This window comes from Coregonus lavaretus (assembly GCF_964263955.1).
Source record: "Coregonus lavaretus genome assembly, contig: HAP1_SCAFFOLD_616, whole genome shotgun sequence".
In the NCBI taxonomy this organism is placed as follows: domain Eukaryota; kingdom Metazoa; phylum Chordata; class Actinopteri; order Salmoniformes; family Salmonidae; genus Coregonus; species Coregonus lavaretus.
This window is the reverse complement of record NW_028162767.1, coordinates 68,020-94,463: the sequence shown is the minus strand read 5'-3', so window position 1 is coordinate 94,463 and position 26,444 is coordinate 68,020. Positions and strand designations below refer to the sequence as shown.

Below are 26,444 nucleotides of genomic sequence, written 5' to 3'. Positions count from 1 at the left end.
GCACATGAAAGTTCACATGTTCCAGAACGCATTTCTGCCCCAAAAATGTATTTTAATCATCATTTAAAAAATAAGTTCAAATGCCTCTCCTGTGAAGTAGTGTCATGCGACATACGGCTAGCTTCCTGAAACGGGTCACATTTGACTGGGTCATTAGAGTGTCCTTCTGGTCGTTTCATGTACTGCTGTTGTTTTACGGATATAGGTTTAAGTAGCCTCTAGGCACTAGACACGGATCTAATGTCAGTTTTTTATTCCCACCTCTTCATGTTGAAGGTTAGGGTCTTGGGGAAGGTAAACTGATCCTATATCTGTCCCTAAGGGGCAATGTCTACCTGGAGCGTTGTTTCAGAAATAGGATAAATTGTCCCCTTGACACTGATCTAAGGTCAGTTTTAAGTTTCTCCTCTCTCATCAACCCTCATTAGGGCTCTGGGGTGAAGTGTTCCCCTAGGTACCGATCTAGGATCAGCTTCCTCTCCCCCAATCTTAACCATTAGTGGGGGGGGGGGGGGGGGGGGGGGGAATGCAAAACTGACCCAAGATCGGCATTTAGGGGAAATTTAAACTGACCCCTTAGGGACACACCTACCCGGTTTGGGTTTTAAGTTAGATGCTGAACTGATCCTAGATCTATCCCTATGGGAACCTATGGGAGCCTCAGGTTGCGTCCCAAATGGCACCCTATTCCCTATGTAGTACACCACTTTTGAACATGCCCTATGGGCCCTGGTCGAAAGTAGTGCTTTGTATAGGTAATAGGGTCCCAGTGTCCAGGCTGGAATGTCTCAGTAAGGCTGTGCTTATGACCTGGTTGGCTCGCACCAGTGGCCTTTGGACTCAGTCTAAGTTATATCAACACTCCATAAATGATTAATAGATTGTTGTTTTTATATCCAGACTACTGTGGTAGGCTATAGGTGCTTATGCATTGCAGCGTAGGCATTCGATTTGACATTTGAGTAATTTTAGTCATTTAGCAGACGTTCATATCCAGAGCAGTTTACAGTTAGGATTAGGATTAGTATTAGGCAGGAACCACACTATACTTTTATATCTAGGGCAGTGGTTCTCAAACCTCTCCCCGGGGAACCTCATACGTTTTACAATTCTGTTGTAGCCCTGAACTAGATCACCTGATTCAAGTAGTCAAGGGTTTGATGGTTAGTTGACAAGTTGAATCAGGTGTGCTAGCTCTGAAATAGATCAAATACTTGGAACGGCTTGGAGGTCCCTGAGGAGATCTTTTGAGATCCACTAATCTATGGTACTGTATAACGTTTCTAGGCTACAGTACAGGCAGTTAATTACCCCATGAAGCCTAGTAGGTAGCTAGCCAAAACACATGCGTTGTTTTAATATCCAGAGTACTATAGCAATGGCGCCCTATTCCCTATATAGTGCAATACTTTTGACCAGGGCCCATATATGGAGCGATTTCAGTGGCAATAGAAATTCTATTTGAATTCCATCATTTAGAATTTGTATCAGTATATTGAATTTGAATAGAATATTATTGAATTTGTAATGCACAAATTGAACCATTGAATTCACGAATTGAACTCATCCCTATGGGCTTTAGCTAAGTGGGATAACCCAGTCTTGTGACATGCAGTAGACCCGGTTCGCACCCAGTCAGTCACAAGAGCAAGATGAAATAGGGAGTGGGAAAGCTATCCTTAGAAGAACTATGACAAGGCTATTCAATTCTATTCTTATGGGGCCAAATTTCAGTTGTTGTCACACTCCCAGCTAACGTGTCCTGCGCGGCCTGTGATCACCATAGAAGGGAACAGAAGTCCATGTTCCAGAGAGTCGTAGCTTTCAGGAATGGGGTTATAATAGCTTATAGCCCAAACCGTTCAAACGCTAGAGCCAAGTTCACAGGAAGAAAATACATTCAACATGTCACATTGGCTTCAGAAAACAGCCAGAAACCCCTCCGTTCATACCACTACCTTCTGTTTACCACGGAGAGTGTTTGATTCTATCTGTTCTCCTCTACCTTTCCTGGCTGGCAAAGTACCGGGATGGTGTCTCTGGTTTTGAATCTGAATTTAGAGAACTAAATTTGAAAACGTAATCTGAATACGTCTAAGAAGTTGAATGGTAATTCTGAATTTATAGTTTGTGAACTTGATACACAGACAACCAATGCAATATCTACCATATTGAAACTGAATATATAAATATTGCATTTTAATATTAAAATACCTAGAAATTGAATGCAATATTCATTCATTTCAGTTTCAAATAATTAAATACAAGTTAAATGCATTCATTCAATTATTCAATTTGAGCATTACAAATGAAATCATATCTAATTCAACTACAATATCTATTGAATTCAAATACAGTTTCTTTTGGAACTGAAATCGCTCCATAGTGATCGGCCACTAAATAGGGAATAGGGTGTATTTGGGACGCAGACTAACAGTACGCGGCATCGGCAGTAACCACAACACATTTGGGATGCAGACTAACAGTACGCGGCATCGGCAGTAACCACAACACATTTGGGACGCAGACTAACAGTACGCGGCATCGGCAGTAACCACAACACATTTGGGATGCAGACTAACAGTATGCGGCATCGGCAGTAACCACAACACATTTGGGACGCAGACTAACAGTACGCGGCATCGGCAGTAACCACAACACATTTGGGATGCAGACTAACAGTACGCGGCATCGGCAGTAACCACAACACATTTGGGATGCAGACTAACAGTACGCGGCATCGGCAGTAACCACAACACATTTGGGACGCAGACTAACAGTACGCGGCATCGGCAGTCACCACAACACATTTGGGACGCAGACTAACAGTACGCGGCATCGGCAGTAACCACAACACATTTGGGATGCAGACTGACAGTACGCGGCATCGGCAGTAACCACAACACATTTGGGATGCAGACTAACAGTACGCGGCATCGGCAGTAACCACAACACATTTGGGACGCAGACTAACAGTACGCAGCATCGGCAGTAACCACAACACATTTGGGATGCAGACTAACAGTACGCGGCATCGGCAGTAACCACAACACATTTGGGACGCAGACTAACAGTACGCGGCATCGGCAGTAACCACAACACATTTGGGATGCAGACTAACAGTACGCGGCATCGGCAGTAACCACAACACATTTGAGGTACAGCGACAGTAGGTTAAATGGAGACACTGCATGAACCACATCGTGTCAATAGTACAGGGGTCATGGGGGAGGTGAAACGGCCTCGGTGACTCTGGATTGGCTAATGGCTACAGAACATATATGATGTCAACACATCAGAATCTTCCACAGCTGTAGCCTGTCTTAGTTTCCACACACACACACACACACACACACACACACACACACACACACACACACACACTTTGTTTCCTCATTCCTTCATGTGTGTGTGTGTGTGTGTGGAAACTTAGGTCAGTTTAGCAGCAGTGTAGCATGATGTTGTTGTTGTTGTTGTTCCTTAAGAACAGATCTAAGGTCAGTGGTGACCTGTGTTGCGGTCAGGGTGGACTGATCCTTGATCTGTTCTTATAGCTGCTATATCTCTAACACCTCTGATTACTATCCTGTCTGTCTGTGCCACTTCAGGAAAATGTGGCGCCGGACATTTGACCGGTAGCATTTTAATTTACCGAACATTTGAGAAATGTACCGGGCCCATATGTATTGGGTCAGGGCGTCTACCCACGGTGCTCAGCATGACAGAAATCACATTTAGATGATGGTAATTAATTTGAACAGAGCATGCAACTCGAGGATGCAATGGCGCTCATCCTTCTTACCAAATTCTGATGCACACTTTGAAGATGTTAGAATAACTGTCCACATTTACTTTTCCTCAGCCCACAAGACGAGTAACGAACAGCAAAATCACTAGCCTATGTCAATCTACTATCCCCCATAGTAGAAAAGTGAAACTATTCCATTGGTCAGCTTGTCGAGAAATAAATAGCCTATTCCAAACAGACTCTGGGACAGTTGTGGGAAGATAGATCCCAAATTCATACAACCAGTAGGCCTAGGCTACATCAAAATAAACTTCAAAAAGCAATGAGGCTGATGCAACAGATCAAAACGTTTAGCTTGTTGATAAAGGGCAATATGGAAGTCTTTATAAAATAATTGCCTCCACATTTGTATGGTCAGATTTTGATCAGGCTACTTTGAAGCAAGGTAAGACATGCCTCGTAATATGAAGTAAAACTTTCAGGTTTCAAACAAATAAGAATATGTTTTCAAAATGCATTCTACCTCCAGCTCATTGCAAAGTGGTGTGACGCGCTGAAGCCTGCCTATCGTTGCCTATGCACTTGAATGGTGAATGGGAAGCGGGCTTCAATTACCAGTTGAGAAATAAAAATAGTAGCTCTTTTTAATCGTGGTAATCAAAACTGTTTTTAACACACACTTGTATTTAGAATAGTTGCGCAATGATTGGGCTTATAAACGCATGTTTCACTCCAGCAGCAACGAGCTGTTTGAGATGCTGTAGCAGCAACTCTCACGCTGTCTGACAGGTTTTCAGCTCTAGCTTCTGTATCTGTTTCTGTATCTGTTTGCTGTGCGCGTGTGATAAAATAGTGACAATTTAATTCCACTAAATTATGCAAATTAACCTATAGACCGATAAGCATGACCGGTCAAATGTATTTCCAACGACTGGTATTTCCATTAATGAATAGGCGGAATAAAAAATATATATATATCAGGTTTTCCGTTTTTTTTATCATCCAAAAGCCGGCTATTATCGGCTAACGGAAAGCCTGGTGTGTATGTTCATTCATTCTATACATTCCATTCTGTTGTTTTATACATTCCATGGTATCTGTTCTTAGTGGAGCGCTGTGGGACAGGAGTCACCTAAGCCTTATGGGTGGATCCCAATAATCTAAAATGGCTCCCTATAAATCTTATCTATATCAGGAACGCTTTATAAAACTATATGGGTCACCTATAAGGACATAGCCACACTCTAGAGGCGGATCTCAGTAGTCATAAAATATCTACATGCCTCCCTCTCCTCTATACCAGGGCCATATATTGGCATATAGATATATATTAATGGCTGTGCTCTTTACATTGCATCGTATCTATCTATATTTGGAGTGCTGTGTGAGCGTTAAAATTAGTCACCTAAGGACATAAGCCATACGCTCTATGGGTGGGTCTCCATAGTCTTCACCCTGTCTCCTCTCCTTCTTCTGGTCTGATCTGAAAACACAGCATTTGTCAAAGTGAAGTAAATCAATGTAAAATTTGTAAAATCCAATCAGGTGTCTGCTGCATTCCCCAGGGGTGTATTCACTAGGAACCAAACTGAAGAAAACAGAAGCAAACAGGGAGGGACTTAATTTGTCCAATAGAAACTCAATTTTTGGTCGCAAAACCTTTTCCGTTGCAAAATGTCTTGCTACGGTGTGGACTAACGAATACACCCCAGGTTGTTTAATTGTTTGCAGGAAAGGAGACGAGGAGAGGAAGCCTCTTTAGACTATTGAGATCCACCCATAGGGCCAGTTTCCCAGACACAGAGGCTCCATTGAGAATGCTTTTTAGTCCAGAACTAGTCTTAATGAATCTATGTCTGGCTTATGTGTCCTTAGGTGACTTCTCTCACATATCTTGTTTAGACTATTGAAACCCACCCACCCCCCCTATACCTGTCTCCTCTCCCCCTTTAGCGGTCCCAACAGTAAGCAGCGAGCACCGCGTCATGTGATGTGAGGTGTGTCTGTCGACCCTAAAGCTTTGACCTCTCGCCCCTGACCCCGTGAGGTCACAGATGGTCCATATCTGGCCCGACCCGACCCAGGAGACGCCGTCTTCCTCCTCCTCCTCCCTCCATCCTGAACCTCAACAACAGTCAGTGAGCAGTGTGTTGTGTTGCGGCTGAACGCTCCAGCGGCACCCTGACCACCTCCTAACACCACCCACCACCTTGGGCATGCCTCAGGTACACCACTGATCTCTGTATATTCTGTGCGGTACTAAGAGTCGTTTTTTAGCTGTTTTATTTGAATGAATGTGATAAAATTGCTTTCCAACTTGAATATTGATATTAATTGACTGTCTAAATACCTTGTCTGGTAATAATACATGTACAACAGAGATTGTGATTTTGATACTGATTACAGACAAGATATTTAGACAGAATTTCTATTCTGTTTGTAATGATGCTAGCTAATGATGGTAGCTAATGATGGTAGCTATTGATGCTAGCTATTGATGCTAGCTAATGATGGTAGCTCAGCAGAATAAATAATGTGTGTGTGTCCTATAGCCGGGCATGAATGGGATGGAGCCTGCGTTTGGCGAGGCGTATGGGAGCCGTGGATGTCTCCTCAGCCCCTACCCCCTGGCTGTTTCCCCCCTAGGGGGCAGGACCGAGTATGACCAGGTAACTAACTCACTTTTATTGCTTCTAAGGTACAGGTGTCTGACATATTAACATGTCTTTATTATGTGTCTGTCTTGTCTTGTTCTTGTCATCTGTTTTACTACCACACTACCTGGACTACATGTTTATTACACTGTCTATTACACTGATAGAACATAGTAATAACATGGTAATAACAGTATTAACAGACATACCTGTTGTTTATTATGGTGATGTCACCACAGAGCTGTAATGAACTAGAATCTATTTCTATGGCTATAACATAGATCAATGTAAAGTAAAGGCACATTCTAACCATGTCAACAATGAACAATGCTCTTCTCTCTCGCTTTTATCACTCTCCTGCATCTCCTCTTTCTTCTCCCTCCCTCCCTCCCTCCCTCCCTCCCTCTCCCTCCCTCCCTCCCTCCCTCCCCTCCCCTCCTCTCCTCCCCACCCCTCTCTCCCCTCCTCCCCTCTCCTCGTCCCCAACCCTCCCCTCTCCTTACCTCCTACCTCTCCCTCAGAGCGTGCTGCTGATGCTGGGCTCTCCAGCGACGCCGCGGAAACGGCCCTTCGAGTTGCTAAGCGACCTGGTGGACGACGGGGGCTTCGGCGAGGAGCTGCACGTGGAGCGCTGGGATGTGTCGGCGCTGGATGACATCACGCGGTACACCAAACTGGGCCTCGGGGGGGAGCTGGCGAGCACCGAGGACGCCGTGCTGATGGGCCGTTGGAGCGGGACCCGGGAGGAAGAGGAGGAGGAGGAGGGGAGGAAGAGGAAGGCTCAGCAGCAGACATCACATGTAACCACGATGATGGTAACGCATCTCCACGGAAACGGAATCACGATGACCCCCGACCCCTGTCTAGGCCACGCCCAGAGAGGCAGGGTGGTCAGAGAGGAGGCGGGGCTGGATGTTACCATGGCGATGGAAAGGGTGACAGGAAAAGGAGGAGGACAGGATGGGGGGGTGAGGGTTCCTACGGTGGAGGTGTACCAGGTGGCAGAGGAGGAGGAGGTCGCCGCAGCTGCGTTGGCGGCGGCGAGGGCGGAGGTCATTGCCGCGGTGACGGAGACGTCTGGGATTCTTCCGGGGGGGTCGGTGTTGGAACACAACTACTCTCTGACCCAGGGGGGGGAAAGACCCTCACCCTCCAGCCCCGGCTCTGAGACAGAGACAGAGGAGGAGGAGGAGGAGGGGCAGGAGGAGGGAGAGGACGAGAGGGAAGAGCAAGAGGAGGTATTGGTGGAGGAGGAGGAGGAAGAGGAGGAGGAAGAAGAGGAGGAAGAGGAGGAGGAAGGGGAGGATGGAGCAGGGGATGAGACTACAGTGGAAGCAGAACTGTCCAGCTCGTCAGAAACAGAATTTGGTGAGTTCTGGATTCTGTAGTTCTGGATTCTGTAGTTCTGGATTCTGTAGTTCTGGATTTTGTAGTTCTGGAGTTTATGATGTTATCTGGAATGTCTTTGATATGACCTATTCAGTCATAGCTGTCACATTTTCTACTCTATTTTCTTCTGCATATTTCCAGTCATTCCTGCAAATGTCAAACGTTTTGGTTGAGCCAATCTCAGCCATTTGATATCAGACAAGGCAGACTAACTGATATGTCTGGCACACTCTCCATGAAACATCACTCTGCCTTGTTGACTGGTGTGTGTGTGTCTGGTGGAGTGTGTGTGTCTGGAAGAGTGTGTGTGTGGTGGAGTGTGTGTGTGGTGGAGTGTGTGTGTGGTGGAGTGTGTGTGTCTGGCAGAGTGTGTGTGTCTGGTGGAGTGTGTGTGTCTGGAAGAGTGTGTGTGTGGTGGAGTGTGTGTGTGGTGGAGTGTGTGTGTGTGTGTCTGGCAGAGTGTGTGTGTCTGGCGGAGTGTGTGTGTGTGTGTCTGGCAGAGTGTGTGTGTCTGGTGGAGTGTGTGTGTGTGTGTGTGTGTGTGTGTGTGTGTGTCTGGCAGAGTGTGTGTGTGGTGGAGTGTGTGTATGTGTGTCTGGCAGAGTGTGTGAGTCTGGCGGAGTGTGTGTGTGTGTGTGTGTCTGGCGGAGTGTGTGTGTGGTGGAGTGTGTGTGTGGTGGAGTGTGTGTGTGTGTGTCTGGCAGAGTGTGTGTCTGGCGGAGTGTGTGTGTGTGTGTGTGTGTGTCTGGCGGAGTGTGTGTGTGTGTGTCTGGCAGAGTGTGTGTGTCGGTGGAGTGTGTGTGTGTGTCTGGCGGAGTGTGTGTGTGTCTGGCAGAGTGTGTGTGTGTGTGTCTGGCAGAGTGTGTGTGTGTGTGTCTGGCAGAGTGTGTGTGTGGTGGAGTGTGTGTGTGTGTGTCTGGCTCACAGGAGGTTGGTGGCACCTTAATTGGGGAGGACGGGCTGGAGGTAAAGGCTGGAGTGGAATCGGTGGAATGGTATCAAATGCATCAAATAAATGGTTTCCTGGTGTTTGATGTCTTTCCATTTGCTCTGTTCCAGCCATTATTATGAGCCGTTCTCCCCTCAGCAGCCTCCACTGGTCTGGCTGTGTATGTGAGAGCGAGAGTGAGCGGTATGTGTGCGTGCTCTCTGGTGTGTGTGTCTATGTTCGGTGGTGTATGTGTGTGTGTGTGGCTGTGATATTTCCTCTATAACTCAAGGTGGTTGAGACAGACTGGATGGCCCTGGTCCCCCCCCCCCCCCCCCCCCCCATACACACCACTGTTACATCCAGTAGCTACATAACCAAGCAGTGAGAGTCAGACAGCCTCTAGTTGAAGCCCAGTTTACAGGGAACAGGGACAAGTGCTGACTGGAGGAATGTTGAGAGCACTGGAGTGGATTATGTGTTGGGAAAGAACCTGCTGCATATGCAGATCTTCTTATTTTGTTTGTGCGTGTGTGCGTGTGTGCGTGTGCGTGTGTGCGTGTGTGTGTGTGCGTGTGCGTGTGTGTGTGTGTGCGTGTGATTTTTTATAGAGGGGAATTTAGTTGTGTGCGCATATGTTAACGTATTTTTCTATTCGGTGCGGCGGGGGGTGAGTGTGTGTGTGTCTACGTGTGTGTGTGTGTGTGTCTGTGTGTATCAACTCTTGCCGTCCCTGTCCCTCTCCAGAGGTGGAACCAGAGCGTGGGTGTGGTCCAGGGGAACGGCCCCAGAAGAGAAGGTGTTTCTGGGAGTACCGCCAGGCTCACGCACGGACTCTGGGAGACAGAAGAAGACGGGAGGGGAGGTCCGATGGTCCCTCTCTTGGAGCTCTAGCACCCTACCTAGTACCCTATACCGCAGAGAGGGTAAGCACCCTACCTAGTACCCTATACCGCAGAGAGGGTAAGCACCCTACCTAGTACCCTATACCGCAGAGAGGGTAAGCACCCTACCTAGTACCCTATACCGCAGAGAGGGTAAGCACCCTACCTAGTACCCTATACCGCAGAGAGGGTAAGCACCCTACCTAGTACCCTATACCGCAGAGAGGGTAAGCACCCTACCTAGTACCCTATACCGCAGAGAGGGTAAGCACCCTACCTAGTACCCTATACCGCAGAGAGGGTAAGCACCCTACCTAGTACTCTATACCGCAGAGAGGGTAAGCACCCTACCTAGTACCCTATACCGCAGAGAGGGTAAGCACCCTACCTAGTACTCTATACCGCAGAGAGGGTAAGCACCCTACCTAGTACCCTATACCGCAGAGAGGGTAAGCACCCTACCTAGTACCCTATACCGCAGAGAGGGTAAGCACCCTACCTAGTACCCTATACCGCAGAGAGGGTAAGCACCCTACCTAGTACCCTATACCGCAGAGAGGGTAAGCACCCTACCTAGTACCCTATACCGCAGAGAGGGTAAGCACCCTACCTAGTACCCTATACCGCAGAGAGGGTAAGCACCCTACCTAGTACCCTATACCGCAGAGAGGGTAAGCACCCTACCTAGTACCCTATACCGCAGAGAGGGTAAGCACACTAGCACCTAGTACTCTATACCGCAGAGAGGGTTAGCACACTACCTAGTACCTTTTACCACAGAGAGGGTAAGCACACTACCTAGTACCCTATACCACAGAGAGGGTAAGCACACTACCTAGTACCCTATACCGCAGAGAGGGTAAGCACACTACCTAGTACCCTATACCACAGAGAGGGTAAGCACACTACCTAGTACCCTATACCACAGAGAGGGTAAGCACACTAGCACCTAGTACTCTATACCGCAGAGAGGGTAAGCACCCTACCTAGTACCCTATACCACAGAGAGGGTAAGCACACTACCTAGTACCCTATACCACAGAGAGGGTAAGCACACTAGCACCTAGTACTCTATACCGCAGAGAGGGTAAGCACACTACCTAGTACCCTATACCGCAGAGAGGGTAAGCACACTAGCACCTAGTACTCTATACCGCAGAGAGGGTAAGCACCCTACCTAGTACCCTATACCGCAGAGAGGGTTAGCACACTACCTAGTACCCTATACCACAGAGAGGGTAAGCACACTACCTAGTACCCTATACCGCAGAGAGGGTAAGCACCCTACCTAGTACCCTATACCACAGAGAGGGTAAGCACACTAGCACCTAGTACCCTATACCACAGAGAGGGTAAGCACCCTACCTAGTACCCTATACCACAGAGAGGGTAAGCACCCTACCGAGTACCCTATACCGCAGAGAGGGTAAGCACACTAGCACCGAGTACCCTATACCGCAGAGAGGGTAAGCACACTAGAACTACTTAGCACACTCCTTGTAAACTACCTAGTACAATACCTAGAGAGAGTAAGCACCCTACCTAGTGACTTCTTCCTCTGTGGTCATTATAATGAACTTATTCTGAGTGCCTAGTGCTGCACGGCTGATTTCTAACTCATCCCTCTCTCCTCAGGAAAGAAGGGAAGGCGTAAAGCGCGGAAGACGGACGCCAGCGACCTGACCCCTAACCCCGTGAAGCTCACCAACATCGGAGAGCAGCTGCAGAAACTCAACGCCACCATAGACGGGATGGGCCCTGTTAACGACCTGCCTGTTGTGGCCAGGGCACGCTCACGCAAAGAGAAGAATAAACTAGCTTCCAGGTACAGAGGGATGGAGGGAGGGAGACAGAGAGGAAGAGGGGGGAGGAAGAGAACTCTGTCATGGCTGTATCTCTGTTATGGCTGTATCTCTGTATGGCTGTATCTCTGTATGGCTGTATCTCTGTTATGGCTGTATCTCTGTCATGGCTGTATCTCTGTTATGGCTGTATCTCTGTTATGGCTGTATCTCTGTTATGGCTGTATCTCTGTTATGGCTGTATCTCTGTATGCCTGTATTTCTGTTATGGCTGTATCTCTGTTATGGCTGTATCTCTGTTATGGCTGTATCTCTGTTATGGCTGTATCTCTGTTATGGCTGTATCTCTGTTATGGCTGTATCTCTGTTATGGCTGTATCTCTGTTATGGCTGTATCTCTGTTATGGCTGTATCTCTGTATGGCTGTATCTCTGTTATGGCTGTATCTCTGTTATGGCTGTATCTCTGTTATGGCTGTATCTCTGTTATGGCTGTATCTCTGTTATGGCTGTATCTCTGTTATGGCTGTATCTTGGCTGGATCTCTGTTATGGCTGTATCTCTGTTATTGGCTGTATCTCTGTTATGGCTGTATCTCTGTTATGGCTGTATCTCTGTTATGGCTGTATCTCTGTATGGCTGTATCTCTGTTATGGCTGTATCTCTGTATGGCTGTATCTCTGTTATGGCTGTATCTCTGTTATGGCTGTATCTCTGTTATGGCTGTATCTCTGTTATGGCTGTATCTCTGTATGGCTGTATCTCTGTATGGCTGTATCTCTGTTATGGCTGTATCTCTGTTATGGCTGTATCTCTGTTGTGGCTGTATCTCTGTTATGGCTGTATCTCTGTTATGGCTGTATCTCTGTATGGCTGTATCTTGGCTGTCTTTATGGCTGTATCTCTGTTATGGCTGTATCTCTGTTGTGGCTGTATCTCTGTTATGGCTGTATCTCTGGATGGCTGTATCTCTGGATGGCTGTGTCTCTGTATAAATAATATGCCATTTAGCAGACACTTTTATCCAAAGCGACTTACAGTCATGCGTGCATACATTTATTTTTTTTGTGTATGGGTGGTCCCGGGGATCTCTGTATGGCTGTATCTCTCTGTATGGCTGTGTCCTCTGTATCTCTGTATGGTCTGTATCTCTGACTGAAACTGAAGTAACACAAGTGTTTAGTTGTTTTAACTTCCATACAGGAAACACAATGGATGTGTCCCCAAATGGCACCCTAGTTCCTATGTTGTGGCATTATATAGGGAGTAGGCTGCCATTTGGACGAAGACAATATCTTTGGTATTTCCTGTGTCAATACGTCTCTCTCGCTCTCTCTCTCTCTCTCTCTCTCTCTCTCTCTCTCTTCTCTCTCTCCTCTCTCTCTCTCTCTCTCTCTCTCTCTCTCTCTCTCTCTCTCTCTCTCTCTCTCTCTCTCTCTCTCTCTCCTCTCTCTCTCTCTCTCTCTCTCTCTCTCTCTCTCTCTCTCTCTCTCTCTCTCTCTCTCCTCCTCTCTCTCTCTCTCTCTCTCTCTCTCTCTCTCTCTCTCTCTCTCTCTCTCTCTCTCTCTCTCCTCTCTCTCTCTCTCTCTCTCTCTCGCTCTCTCTCGTATTGAAGGGAAAAGGGGGACCTCTCTAAACATGATGGAGTGTAGGGGAGAGTTTCCTGACAGTACTTGTGTGTGTTCTCAGGGCCTGTCGGTTGAAGAAGAAAGCGCAGCACGAAGCCCACAAGATCAAGCTGTGGGGACTCAACCAGGAGTACGGTTAGTACCAACATGGCAACCCTAACCCTCGTCAGACCTGGCATCCCTCCTCTCCCTTTCCTTCCCCTATCCAAACCTGGCAACCAAGCCTCCTCTACCTTTCCTTCCTTTCCTTACCAAACCTGGCAACCAAGCCCTCCTCTCCGTTCCTTCCCTGGCCAAACCTGGGAACCAAGCCCTCCTCTCCCTTTCCTTTTCAACATAGACAAACCTTGTATAAAATATTTTGAATTTGTAGAATGTCAGATCTTCTACGTTATATCCACTATCAGGGAAACATAACAATTTGTAAGTCGCTCTGGATAAGAGCGTCTGCTAAATGACGTAAATGTAAATGTAAATATGCTGGGCAGCACCTCCTCTACATCTATTCATTTGGTCTCCATCCAGGGTTTTAACCAAGCCCAGCTTTGATATTTGTCACTGACTACTACCAATGTGCTATCATGAGAATGAGCTATTGTTTCAATTCAGCCTAGGGTTAAACTAAAAATAGACAATTCAAGCTTTGATTGATTTCAAATGTAATCTTCAAGTTAATCATTAATATTTTGGATTCACGTCTCCATCTCAACCAAAAACCTAAATTTAAGAATAGGACTAAATCAAATCAAACTTTAAATGCACATAAAGTTTGATTTAGTCATATTCTTAAACTTTGATTCAACATATAAATGATTCATGTGTAGACAAACTGGAATTAAAGCCAGACTCAGTCAGTGGCAAAAGATATACATCTCATTCAAATGTTGATATTTGGTTGCGATGACAACCAAACACAATTCAATATCACTTTTGCAACAGCCTATTAACTTGTCGACAAGTTAACAAATTATATTTTGAATTCACGTCTCCAACTAAACTAAAAATAAAAGTTAAAGAATAGGATTAAGCCAGTTGCTCGGGTTAAAACTATCCAAGCATTTGATATCCTTTAAATGTTGATATTTGGTTGTGTTATTACAATTCAATATTACTTTTATCCTCCCGAGTGGCGCAGTGGTCTAAGGCACTGCATCGCAGTGCTAGCTGTGCCACTAGAGATCCTGGTTCGAATCCAGGCTCTGTCGTAGCTGGCCACGACCGGGAGACCCATGGGGCGGCGCACAATTGGCCCAGCGTCGTCCAGGGTAGGGGAGGGAATGGCCGGCAGGGATGTAGCTCAGTTGGTAGAGCATGGCGTTTGCAACGCCAGGGTTGTGGGTTCGATTCCCACAGGGGGCCAGTATAAACAAATGATGTATGCACTCACTAACTGTAAGTCGCTCTGGATAAGAGCGTCTGCTAAATGACTTAAATGTAATGTAATGTAATATAGTAAATAGCCTAATGTTAAGGCTATCTTACAAACTAATGTAACAGTATTTATTCTACCTTAAAATGACTAACACATCCATGGTCACATTTTGAGGTTAGCCTACTGTACCTATAATTGTCTTCTTATGTAATCATAGAAAGCGTGCAGGTCTGTGGAGATCTTCACAATTGCTATAATAATCAGCACAGAATCTCAAACAGCATTGATCACTTGCACCATGTACTTGTAATGTAATCTCAACTGCAATCCAGGTCATTTGGTTGTGCTATTAGATGAAGCACAGTGATAACACATTAAGTTGTTGTATAAATACAAAATATCTGACATTGTATTCCCATTTGAACTTTGTTGTGCTTTTAAATGGTTGAAAGTGCAGTGATACACATCTAAACCAAAAATCAGACATTGTTTTTCCATTGGAATGTGGCTTTTAGATGGCTGAAAGCAGAGTGATAACACTGGGATTTCAACAACTTCTGGCTGTCTTTTTGAGTGGGTAAATAAAGGTTAAAATCTCATTAATCAACGTCTCAACCAGGGGTGAAAGTAGAATGAATGTCATCCTGGTACGGGACCTCCTATGTGTTCAAGCGCTCGTAAAACAATCCCTTCAAAGGGATCCTTTACTTGGCTTCCCATGCACCTTCATCCACTCGCAACATATTTCCAGCCTCCAAACAGTGGTGAATGGAAAGAGACATCTGTTACACAAAACACCACAAAGTGTAAGGACATTTGCTAATTGTCATTATGCCAGAATGTATGCGTCCACTGCTGTCCGCACACGTTTCTGCCACTCATCTCTGCCTTGGCAAAATGTCAGTGTTCTCGTGGAACCACATCGCATTTTGGAGTGTAGGCTATACCACCTGTTTTTAAGTCCATTCACTCATTTTTCATGCATTTTACATGCGGTAATGATAAATAATGGCGTAATATCCGACAGTTTTCTAGACATTTAGTTTGAATGATTGTGATAGGCTCATGTTTTACCGGTACGGCACACCCCCACTATTTATTTTGCCAGGACGCCGTACCGGACCGCCTTACTTTCACCCTTGGTCTCAACCAAATATTACCCACATTTCCACGTTGAAATGACGTGGTGTGCCCAGTGGGAAGCTACAGATGTAGGATCTTAATTTGAGCCAGTTTGCTACAGTGGGAAAATAATCCTGCATCAACAGGAAATGTGAATTATTATGTGGATTATAATTAACAGACATTTATTTGTAGGGGTTGATCAAAAATGGTTTACGGCAAATGAAGTCTGATATTTTAAAGTGGAAATTACAAGCTTTAGAATACTTTTTAAACCTTGAATACACTACAAGTTTGCATTTCCTCCTGTGCATAATGAAGTACTATGGTACAGCACAGTTGGGGAAAATAGAAGAAAGATGCTCTTCCGCTCTGCTCCTCTCCTCTCTCAAAACAACACGCTCTGTGTATCAGGTAGAACGTCACATTGAAGTGACGCTGATGGCAACACAACAGAACGCTTATAGTGGAGCTGAAGTGTAACCCTCCCCTCCCCTCATTCTCTCCCCTCCCCTCCCTCCGCTTTCCCTAGTTGGACCTCACCCTCCTTTCCCTCCCCAGATAAACCTAGCAACCCTACCCTCCCCCAATCCAAACCTGGCAACTCTAACCCTCCTTTCCCTCCCCAGATAAACCTAGCAACCCTACCCTCCCCCAATCCAAACCTGGCAACCTCCCCACCTCCCTCCCCCAGTCCCAGCCAAACCAGGCAACCTCCCCACCTCCCTCCCCCAGTCCCATCCAAACCTGGCACCTCCCTCCCCCAGTCCCATCCAAACCTGGCAACCTTCTCCATCCTCTCCCCTAGTCAATTCTGTTGGAATCTTCCGGACAGCCCTTTTGTTGCTGGAATTCCAAACATTCCAGAAGGCGGGCCAGCATTCAGCTGCCTGAACGGGCGGGGGCTTGTGATTGGGCCTTAGTAACGGATGGAGGGATGGAGGGGGACTAACAGAGGTCTAGGAGCTGGAGGCTAGCCAGGAGTTTCACCTCATTCACTCCCTTCTCTTCCTCTCTCCCTCTCTCTTCACTTCCTCCCTCTCTCCCGTGCTCTCTCACTCACACTTTACTTTCCTTCTCTCTCACCCCCCACCCCCCCTCCCCACACACGCCCCTCTCTCTTCCTCCCATTCTCTCTGTGTATACAAGCCTCATGCTTCCATGTGTATGAGCGGTGGACTGGGGAGTTCACTTCAAAATGACTGGAGCTGGGACACCTGCCAACTGTGGAAAGCCTGACCTCGATTACTCTACAAAGTAATGGGTGTGTGTGTTTATGTGTGTGTGTCGGTGTGTGTCGGTGTTTAGTCTCCCCCAGAGAGCCTGTCCTTCGGAGGCATTAGAAGGAAATCTGGAGCGAAGGATGAAGGATGTGTGGGAAAAGAAAGAGAGGAGGGGAGGGGCTGTGTCCCCTACAGGGAAGGAGACACAGAGCATTATGGGAACTGTAGTACATCATTCCACATTATCCATCTTCTCGCTGCCTGCCAACTGAAGCCCATTCAATATAGAGCACTTTGATTTCATTATACTATGAACTGAATAGTATACTGCTACTTCAACAGATTTTGATGTTGTTTATCCCGTGTGTGTGTGTGTGTGTGTGTGTGTGTGTGTGTGTGTGTATAGAGAACCTGTTGGGGGCGTTGCTGAGGATCAAGGAGGTGATTGGTCAGCGGGTGGAGCGAAGCGGAAAGGAGGTGGACAAAGATGAACGAGGGATGACCCAGAGACTGGAGGATATACTGAAAGAGTCCAGCGGTGAGAGAGGGAGGGAGAGAGGGGGATGACAGAGACTGGAGGATATACTGAAAGAGTCCAGCGGTGAGAGAGGGAGGGAGAGAGGGGGATGACAGAGACTGGAGGATATACTGAAAGAGTCCAGCCGTGAGAGAGGGAGGGAGAGAGGGGGATGACCCAGAGACTGGAGGATATACTGAAAGAGTCCAGCGGTGAGAGAGGGAGGGAGAGAGGGGGATGACAGAGACTGGAGGATATACTGAAAGAGTCCAGCAGTGAGGGAGGGAGGGAGAGAGGGGGATGACAGAGACTGGAGGATATATTGAACGAGTCCAGCGGTGAGAGGGAGGGAGAGAGGGGGATGACCCAGAGACTGGAGGATATATTGAAAGAGTCCAGCGGTGAGAGAGGGAGGGAGAGAGGGGGATGACAGAGACTGGAGGATATACTGAACGAGTCCAGCGGTGAGAGGGAGGGAGAGAGGGGGATGACCCAGAGACTGGAGGATATATTGAAAGAGTCCAGCGGTGAGAGAGGGAGGGAGAGAGGGGGATGACAGAGACTGGAGGATATACTGAAAGAGTCCAGTGGTGAGAGAGGGAGGGAGAGAGGGGGATGACCCAGAGACTGGAGGATATACTGAACGAGTCCAGCGGTGAGAGAGGGAGGGAGAGAGGGGGATGACAGAGACTGGAGGATATACTGAAAGAGTCCAGTGGTGAGAGAGGGAGGGAGAGAGGGGGATGACAGAGACTGGAGGATATACTGAAAGAGTCCAGTGATGAGAGAGGGAGGGAGAGAGGGGGATGACAGAGACTGGAGGATATACTGAAAGAGTCCAGCGGTGAGAGAGGGAGGGAGAGAGGGGGATGACCCAGAGACTGGAGGATATATTGAAAGAGTCCAGTGATGAGAGAGGGAGGGAGAGAGGGGGATGACAGAGACTGGAGGATATACTGAAAGAGTCCAGCGGTGAGAGAGGGAGGGAGAGAGGGGGATGACAGAGACTGGAGGATATACTGAAAGAGTCCAGCGGTGAGAGAGGGAGGGAGAGAGGGGGATGACCCAGAGACTGGAGGATATATTGAAAGAGTCCAGTGATGAGAGAGGGAGGGAGAGAGGGGGATGACAGAGACTGGAGGATATACTGAAAGAGTCCAGCGGTGAGAGAGGGAGGGAGAGAGGGGGATGACCCAGAGACTGGAGGATATATTGAAAGAGTCCAGCGGTGAGAGAGGGAGGGAGAGAGGGGGATGACAGAGACTGGAGGATATACTGAAAGAGTCCAGCGGTGAGAGAGGGAGGGAGAGAGGGGGATGACCCAGAGACTGGAGGATATACTGAACGAGTCCAGCAGTGTGAGAGAGTGGGGGGGAATGGCCCTCCAAATTTGTTTCTAAGAATAATATAATTTACATTTTAAAATGTTTTATAATTGGACATAAAAGACTGTAAAAACACTAGCAAATCAGCTCCAAATGATTTTAATTTTGGAAATCTGTTCCAAAGTATTCCCACACATAATAGAGAGATATATGTGAAATGTAAGCAAGGCTTGTGAAATGGTTATACCGGGGCGTCAGGTAGCTTAGTGGTTAAGAGTGTTGTGCCAGTAAGGTCACTGGTTCTAATCCCCGAGCCGACTAGGTGACAAATCTGTCGATGTGCCCTTGAGCAAGGCACTTAACCCTAATTGCTCCTGTAAGTCACTCTGGATAAGAGCGTCTGCTAAATGACTAAAATGTAAATATATGTTTGGGCTTCTTGTGGTCAATTTGCAGTCTACTAATTATTTGTAATTATGTTCCGGCCCCCTGACCATCCGCCCAAGAAAAATAGGCCCGCGGCTGAATCTAGTTGATGATCCCTGTACTAAAGGATCCAGCGGTGAGAGATGGATGGAGGGAGGAGACGGAGGGAGGAGACGGAGGGAGGGGACGGAGGGGAAAAGAAGGGAGAGAGGAAGAAAGCAACACAGATTAGAAGCATAAAGACAGAGAGTTCAACAGGGGGAAAAGACATGTCTCTCTCTCTATCGCTTTTCTTTCTCTTCTTCTGTATCTACAGTGTCTCTCTATTCTAATATCTCCATCTGTGTGTTCTCAGGTCCTCTAGTGGCTGGACGGACCAAAGAGTTTGTCCAGAGGATCCTGGAGGTGAGTGGAGGGGGACTGACCAAGGCTGGGGCCGGGGGCAAAGACACACAGACCCCCCCTGGACAAGGAGAGGAGACGGCTGCCTAATGGACCGCCCATCACCCCTGACCCCCCCGGACCAGGAGAGGAGACGGCTGCCTAATGGACCGCCCATCACCCCTGACCCCGCCTGGACCAGGAGAGGAGACGGCTGCCTAATGGACCGCCCATCACCCCTGACCCCCCCTGGACCAGGAGAGGAGACGGCTGCCTAATGGACCGCCCATCACCCCTGACCCCCCCTGGACCAGGAGAGGAGACGGCTGCCTAATGGACCGCCCATCACCCCTGACCCCCCCTGGACCAGGAGAGGAGACGGCTGCCTAACACACCCCTGACCCCCCCTCCACCACCACCTCGCCTCCGACACCCCTCGGACACAGCCACCCACTCCTACCGTCCCCCACTACACTCTGTCACCTGGAGAACAGGTGGCTGGAGAAAGGGATGGAGAGGGATGGAGAAAGAGAGGGAGAGGAGATGGAGGAGGTGGGGGTTACAGCTCAACAGAGACTGAGGTTTGAGTTCAACCCTCCCCTCTGTTTGAGCTCTGTTTCGTTCTGTCTCTTCAGCAGCGATCTGTAACACACTCTCTTCTTACCTTCGGCTAATCACCAACACAGGCTAGCTGCTGACGACATGTGTGAGTCAGCTGATCTATGGCTGTGTGTGTGTGTGTGTGTGTGTGTGTGTGTGTGTGTGTAGTATGAATGTGTGTGTGGTTGGTTTAATCTCTCCGTTCTTCAGTGTACTGTATTAGTATCCCATTGTGCCTATATGAATAGACATTGCACTGTTTGTAGATGATAGAGTAGTTGGCAGGGGGTTGGCATGAGGGTAGGGTAGGGTAGGGTAAGGGGTATTTGAGGATAGGAAGAGAAGGGGGGGGGTCATGTTCAGTAGGCCACAACGTTCCTGGAAGGTTCAGATAGAAATAGACTGTAATGGAACAGACATGCATCTCTGACATCTAGAGTAAGGAGTCATGTCTGCTCTATTCATGGCATTGCTATCTGCAACGTTTAGCAGGCTTGTTTGCACCCTCCTGGAATCGACCCTGCTAGTAAAGATCAGTGGGAGGAGACTCTTGTGACCAGCGAGCGACGTAATTGGTGCTTGCCACAGGGCATAAATGAGCACTTTGATTCGTAGCTGTATCCTGTCTATTTCCCTTTGACAAACACCTGGGTCCTGTTCATCAGGCACCAAAAGGAAAAAAAGACAGAAACAGGGAGGATTACCTGGACTTCTCCAATAAGAAACGCAAATGTTTGTCTTTCCATTGCAAAACGTCTTAAAACGTTTTCTGTTACGTGGCCTAATGAACATGACCCTGAAATGCAAGTTCCTTCTCTCAGAAAGACCAGAGAACAGAGGATGAACTGTGATAACACCAAACACCAGAGCAACTGTAGCAGCTAAGACTTGCAGAGCTTTCGTCACAGAATTAGAAGGAAGAAAAATAAACTTGAAAAAAAGTAGCTATTAAATGCACCTTAAATCCAACCGACCAAAGATGACATGAAAAGCTGAAATTTCAAAGAACTGGAATGAAAGCTGAAATGAAAGCTGAAGTGATCAGCTCTTACCCAACCCTCTCTCCTACTACTACTGCCATTATCCAATCATTGTATCATCAATCTGAAGATGAAGTTGAATTGATTAACAAAAAAACGTTGATCGTTTTAATGTTTACCCTCACACATTCTTTATGAAAAGGATGCCTTTTGTTACCTGTATTATTGCCTGAAAGGTCGATTTGATACATCAATCAGACATTCATTAAATCACTGTTAATATTCAATCTGAGAGGATTGTTGGGTAAGGCTAGCGTATACAGGACATGCCCATAGAGATGAATAGAGGGCGCACTTCCTATAAAGTTAGGTGTTCTCTCTTTCCCATCTCTATGGAAGTGACTGAAAGCTCCTATCGGTCTGCCTTTAGCTCTACAGCATAACGCTGTCTGGGTGTTTGTGTTCAATGTTAACAGAAAACAAAAAGGGACGTGTCTGTCCTCGATGCCTTCTCCACGCCTTCTGCTTCGTCTGACTCCTAATGTGAACCTGTAGCGCACCTTCCTTTCTGAAAGGCAACAAGAGTCAACAGCTATTGTGGTGGAGCGTTTTTTGTTAAGTTTGTCGATAAAGTTATTTGTGTTTTGTTTATTCACAAAGCCATGTTCCCACAAAGTGGGGATGGTCTTTTAGCGACTAGCGAGTGTCTGAGTTCTGCTCTGTTCTGCCCATAGAGTTAGAAAGAGGGCCCATCTTTTTTTTCTAGAGCCCTCTTTTTAATTCTATGGTGCTGCCTTTGTTGGCCAAGCCAAAGGTGGTCTTGTGGCAGAAGTCTGACGCGATGCAGACCAGAGTACGCCGTGTTTTAAAGGCCAGTGAGTGTCGTTGGTCACGCCAGTCACACAACCTATTTTCACTGCGGTGGGTACAACCAAACACCTTCTAAAGAGTAATATATCTGTACCTTTTTTAAATGATTATTGATTGAGAGCCTATTTGTTGTATTTGGTCATGGGTTTTCAGCAACAGAAACTGTTGTTGTCTGGGTTTGTATAGGGTGAATATGGTTTCTGGTTCAGTATACTATAGTATACGGTGCTCTGGTGAAATGCAACTTCTCACCTGAGCAACAGCATGGCAGAACATTCTGCTAACGTTAAAAGGGCAATGTTGTGTTAACCTAGAAAGAGCAATGTTGTTTTAAAGTAGAAAGAGCAACTTTGTTAATGTTGAAAGAGCAATGTTGTGCTAATGTAGAAAGAGCAATGTTGTATTAACCTTGAAAGAGTAACGTTGTGTTAACCTTTTTAAGAGCAATATTGTGCTAAAGTTGAAACATTGTGTTAAAGGTCCAATGCAGATGTTTTTATCTTTAATATTAAATAATTTCAGGAGAAAAATTAAGTACCTTAATATGATTGTTTTCAGTTAAAATTGTCAAAAATTAAAGCTTCTTAGCAATTTACGGACTGTCTGGGAGTGGTCTGAGTGGGGAGGGGAAAACTGAAAACTAGCTGTCATTGGCAGAGAGGTTTGGAACTCTCTTTATTATTGGTCTGTTAACTAATTTGCCGCATGGTGATGTCACCAGGCAAGCCAAAACTCCATCCCACCAAAACAGGCTGAAATTTCAGGTGGTCTTTTCAAACAGCTCTTACACTAAAAGGCCATTATCATAATTTTCACAATTTCGACATATTATTCAGTGGAAATATATATAAAACACAAGAAAATCACATTTTTGACTGCACTGGGCCTTTAACGTTGAAAGGGCAATGTTGTGTTTGATTTGCCTACTAGAGCTATAAGCCACGATGACCTACAGTACAGTACAGTATGCCTGAACAAAACAACCTAGCAATGAGCATACCCACTGGGCACACACTGGTTGGTTCAATGTTGTTTCCACTTCATTTCAATTAAGCATGGTTGAACCAACATGGAATAAACGTTGAATTGACGTCTGTGCCCAGTGGGTATTTACCTATCGAGGTACACAGTCAAAGCAACCAAACAAGACAATAAAGAAATGTAAACATGCATTAAATGAATTAAAGGCAGGCCCATTTCAGAGGCGGGAGTGACGGATAGATCACCATGGCGATGTTAAGCAATACTGTTCTATAATAATAATAATAATAATATGCCATTTAGCAGACGCTTTTATCCAAAGCGACTTACAGTCATGCGTGCATACATTTTTTTTTGTGTATGGGTGGTCCCGGGGATCGAACCCACTACCTTAGCGTTACAAGCGCCGTGCTCTACCAGCTTTTTTCAAAGAGAACCAACCTTGAGAAACCCGGGCTGCGTTCCAGAGCCAATGTTCCATAAAAATGTTCCATTCTCACCTATGGAAATTCCATCCTGTAGAACGCCCCACCAGCGTGTTAAAGAGTCATTTACCTTCAACGATTTGGTGCTCAGGTGCACCGGCTGCTGCTGTGGTGATGGTCCTCAAAGCTGAGGTGTGAAGATACTTAGAAACCCCAAGGTGCTGTTTCAATACTTTTAAAAGGCATCCTTCTTCTTTTCCTTGACGTTATCACTAACATGATTTTCAAGGAGGAGAGGAAGGAAGGAATTACGCATTTTAAAAGTTAAAACAGCAAGAGGACAGAGGATGGTTATTACACAGTACATACCTTTACCATATGCAAAATATAATACAAAAGATTGTACATTTTAAAAACGAAAAACTCCTATCAGGCTTCACTGTGGAACGTTTTGGTGTACCGTTGGTACTCCTGAATGCAGCCCTGAGCACTAAGAGAACACGATGCCAAAGACAGATGGCGGCTGGATTAAAAGAAGACACACTGACTGGCGAGGACAAACAAATGGACAGTCAGGTCTGACATTACGTTGGGACACTGTCCTTTTACTAGGGGGCAGACCTCTTCCAAACCGCCCAAAACAACACAACACAACACACGATGCTCTCTGAATGTGTTTTTTTGTTTTGTTACTCATATTGTATATCATGATGATAACTCACAAACACACGTTGGGATTTGGGCTCAGAACGGCTAGTATGATAATAATAATCTCTTTTAGGGGTAAATAGTAACTTCCACATAAATTACACTTTCCCATTGATTTGAGTGAAAGTTAAGAAGTTAGGACTTAGGCTGTGTTCCAAATGTCCATACTAGCATAGTACTGTACCATGTGCTATGGAGCAATGTAGTGGGCGGATATTGTGTTGTGTACCAAGAGGGCAAAACCTGGTTGAAATAATAACATCATTACAACTAGTTTATTACCAGAACTAGTTGTAATCTGGTCCTGATAAAGTCATTTCTATCATGTCCTTTGAGCTGGGTAGTATTGACATTGGAATGCAAGCCTTGGTTGATTACCTCTCTCTCTCTATGTTGGTAAAATGGTGGAGAGCGAGTGGTACTGTACTGTACTGTGGTTATACATTTCTCTCTCAGGCTGAGGCTTCTCTTCGACACACACACACACACACACACACACCGTGCCAGAACAGTCACACGATCTCTTCTCTGGCAGGAGCACTAGCCTACTTCACTTCACATGCCCTCCTGCTGCTTTCTGCAACAACAACAACAACAACTGTAGAAATAACCGTCAACTGTAACAAACCCACAAACTGTTGTTTTTTCCCTATTTAGGCCTACACTAAATGTATTAGTTTTTTTCTTTCTGTTCATGTACCCGTTTCATGGGTTGTGTTTTGGTTGTGTTTAGGGTTAACTGATGGAACGGGAGTGGCGTCGAGGTCTTGGCATGGACGATGTATCTCTCTCACTGTCTCCCTCTCTCCCTCTCTCTCTCTCTCTCTCTACGCTCGGCTAGCATTCCTCCCACTCACTCTGCTTCTCAGAACACTGATGTTTATGTTTTACCTTGAATAGAGAGGAGGCGCCAGGGGAAATTAGTCGAGTCAGATCTCCACCTTCAGCCCGATTGGCCACCTGGCATACAGTAGATGGGGGAAACAAGAAGCAAGCCATCTGGCCGATCACAGATTGGGTGCATCCGAACTGACTCCATGTTCAATATATAGTGCACTACTTTTCACCAGGACTCGGCCCATAGGGCTCTGGTTAAAAGTAGTCCACTATATAGGGAATAGGGTGCCATTTCAGACGCAGCCATTTACCCAGCTCCCTGGTCTAACACAGCCTCACACTGTAAGGGGAAACTAAACAGGTCAGCTCTCTGACATACTTTTCAGATTGGGAATCATCGTTGCCACAGAAAGGGAGAGCTAGCCGATCCCAGAGACAGATCCTTCCTGATAATACAGCCTTTAGAAATCCAGAGTTCTAGAATGCCTTTGAGCACTCGACAACAAGGGCTGAATCCAGTTTGAACGGTCAAACAAACGGTTCAACAACGAGTTTGAGCACTGTATTACTTATTACACATTTGTAGGATGCATTTTTCCGGCCATATTTCTAGGCCTATACTGTAGTATGTTATAACGAGGTATTGTTGCTACTTTTTCCATGTTCATACCAGGAAGAACGGACACTACCTGGTGTTCTAATCTAGCTGGTCTTTTGTAGTTGGAGAACACTATTCTCTGGATTCATTGTCTGAAATGGTTGAAACTGAGGAAGGAGGTGAATTCCCCCTCAGCTTAATCTGTGTGTGTGTGTGTGTGTGTGTGAGATGAAGAAGGCCTGTGTGTGCTTTGTGTTTAAAGCCTGAATGGGCTCGGATGTAAGACGACCCTAGTGGGGCTACAGTGACCCCTCTGTGACTGTTCCTGAACTGCAGACTCTCACACACACACACTGCAGACTCTCACACACACACACTGCAGACTCACACATTTCCCTCCCAGAGACTGGAGGCCCTCTCCTGTTTCAAAGGAGACGCGATGCGCTGCCGAGACAGAAGAGACAGAGAGCTCTGAGACTCCTGGGTTTGTTACCCTAAAACCTCATCAGGACTGTCACAGACAGACAGACAGACAGACATAGGAAGACAAATGATACCCAAACCAATGATTTTCTAACAGCGAAGTAAGAAGAGGAATGGACGTTCTATCTAGAACACAGATTCTAGAACACGAGGAGCTCTTTTGGATTACAAACGGGATACATTCCAGAACGCCGTGTCATCATGTCATGTACAGCACCCCCCATATCCCTCCACAACTCCTCTAACCCCCACTCTCTGTTTTCAATAACCTACAAGAATTATCACAATAGTACAATAAACGCTTTGGATTGGCAAAATACATCATGAAATGAAAGAAAAAAACGTTAAAAAGCAGCAAGAAAAAAAATACAAAGTGCCGTACAAATAGAAGCCTAATATTTTTGTTTTGTGTTTTGTGTGAGCGTACTGTACACCATTATAATGTATATTTTAATATTTATATGCAGCTGTTGTATTAAAGTATATTTTTAAGAAAACACGTTGGTAAGGGTGCTCTTTTTGTTTCCCTAGATAAGAATTTTGGTTTGGACAGTGTCCGAATAT

General features: G+C 46.2%; 1 protein-coding gene across 3 annotated transcripts in view; it reads left to right on the top strand.

Moving 5' to 3' along the window:
• LOC311118885 (uncharacterized protein) overlaps window positions 1-26,371 on the top strand; it is a 30,447-nt gene extending 4,076 nt beyond the window's left edge. For all 3 annotated transcript variants that reach the window (XM_084193647.1, XM_084193649.1, XM_084193648.1), the window contains exons 2-9: window positions 5,702-5,973; window positions 6,301-6,417; window positions 6,924-7,770; window positions 9,467-9,645; window positions 11,239-11,428; window positions 13,094-13,167; window positions 17,156-17,287; window positions 19,373-26,371. In XM_084193647.1, coding sequence (XP_084049773.1) covers window positions 5,965-5,973; window positions 6,301-6,417; window positions 6,924-7,770; window positions 9,467-9,645; window positions 11,239-11,286 — 1,200 coding nt within the window. In that variant the 5' untranslated portion in view covers window positions 5,702-5,964 and the 3' untranslated portion in view covers window positions 11,287-11,428; window positions 13,094-13,167; window positions 17,156-17,287; window positions 19,373-26,371. The remainder of the gene's footprint in view (window positions 1-5,701; window positions 5,974-6,300; window positions 6,418-6,923; window positions 7,771-9,466; window positions 9,646-11,238; window positions 11,429-13,093; window positions 13,168-17,155; window positions 17,288-19,372) is intronic.
• The last annotated feature ends 73 nt before the right edge of the window (window positions 26,372-26,444 follow it).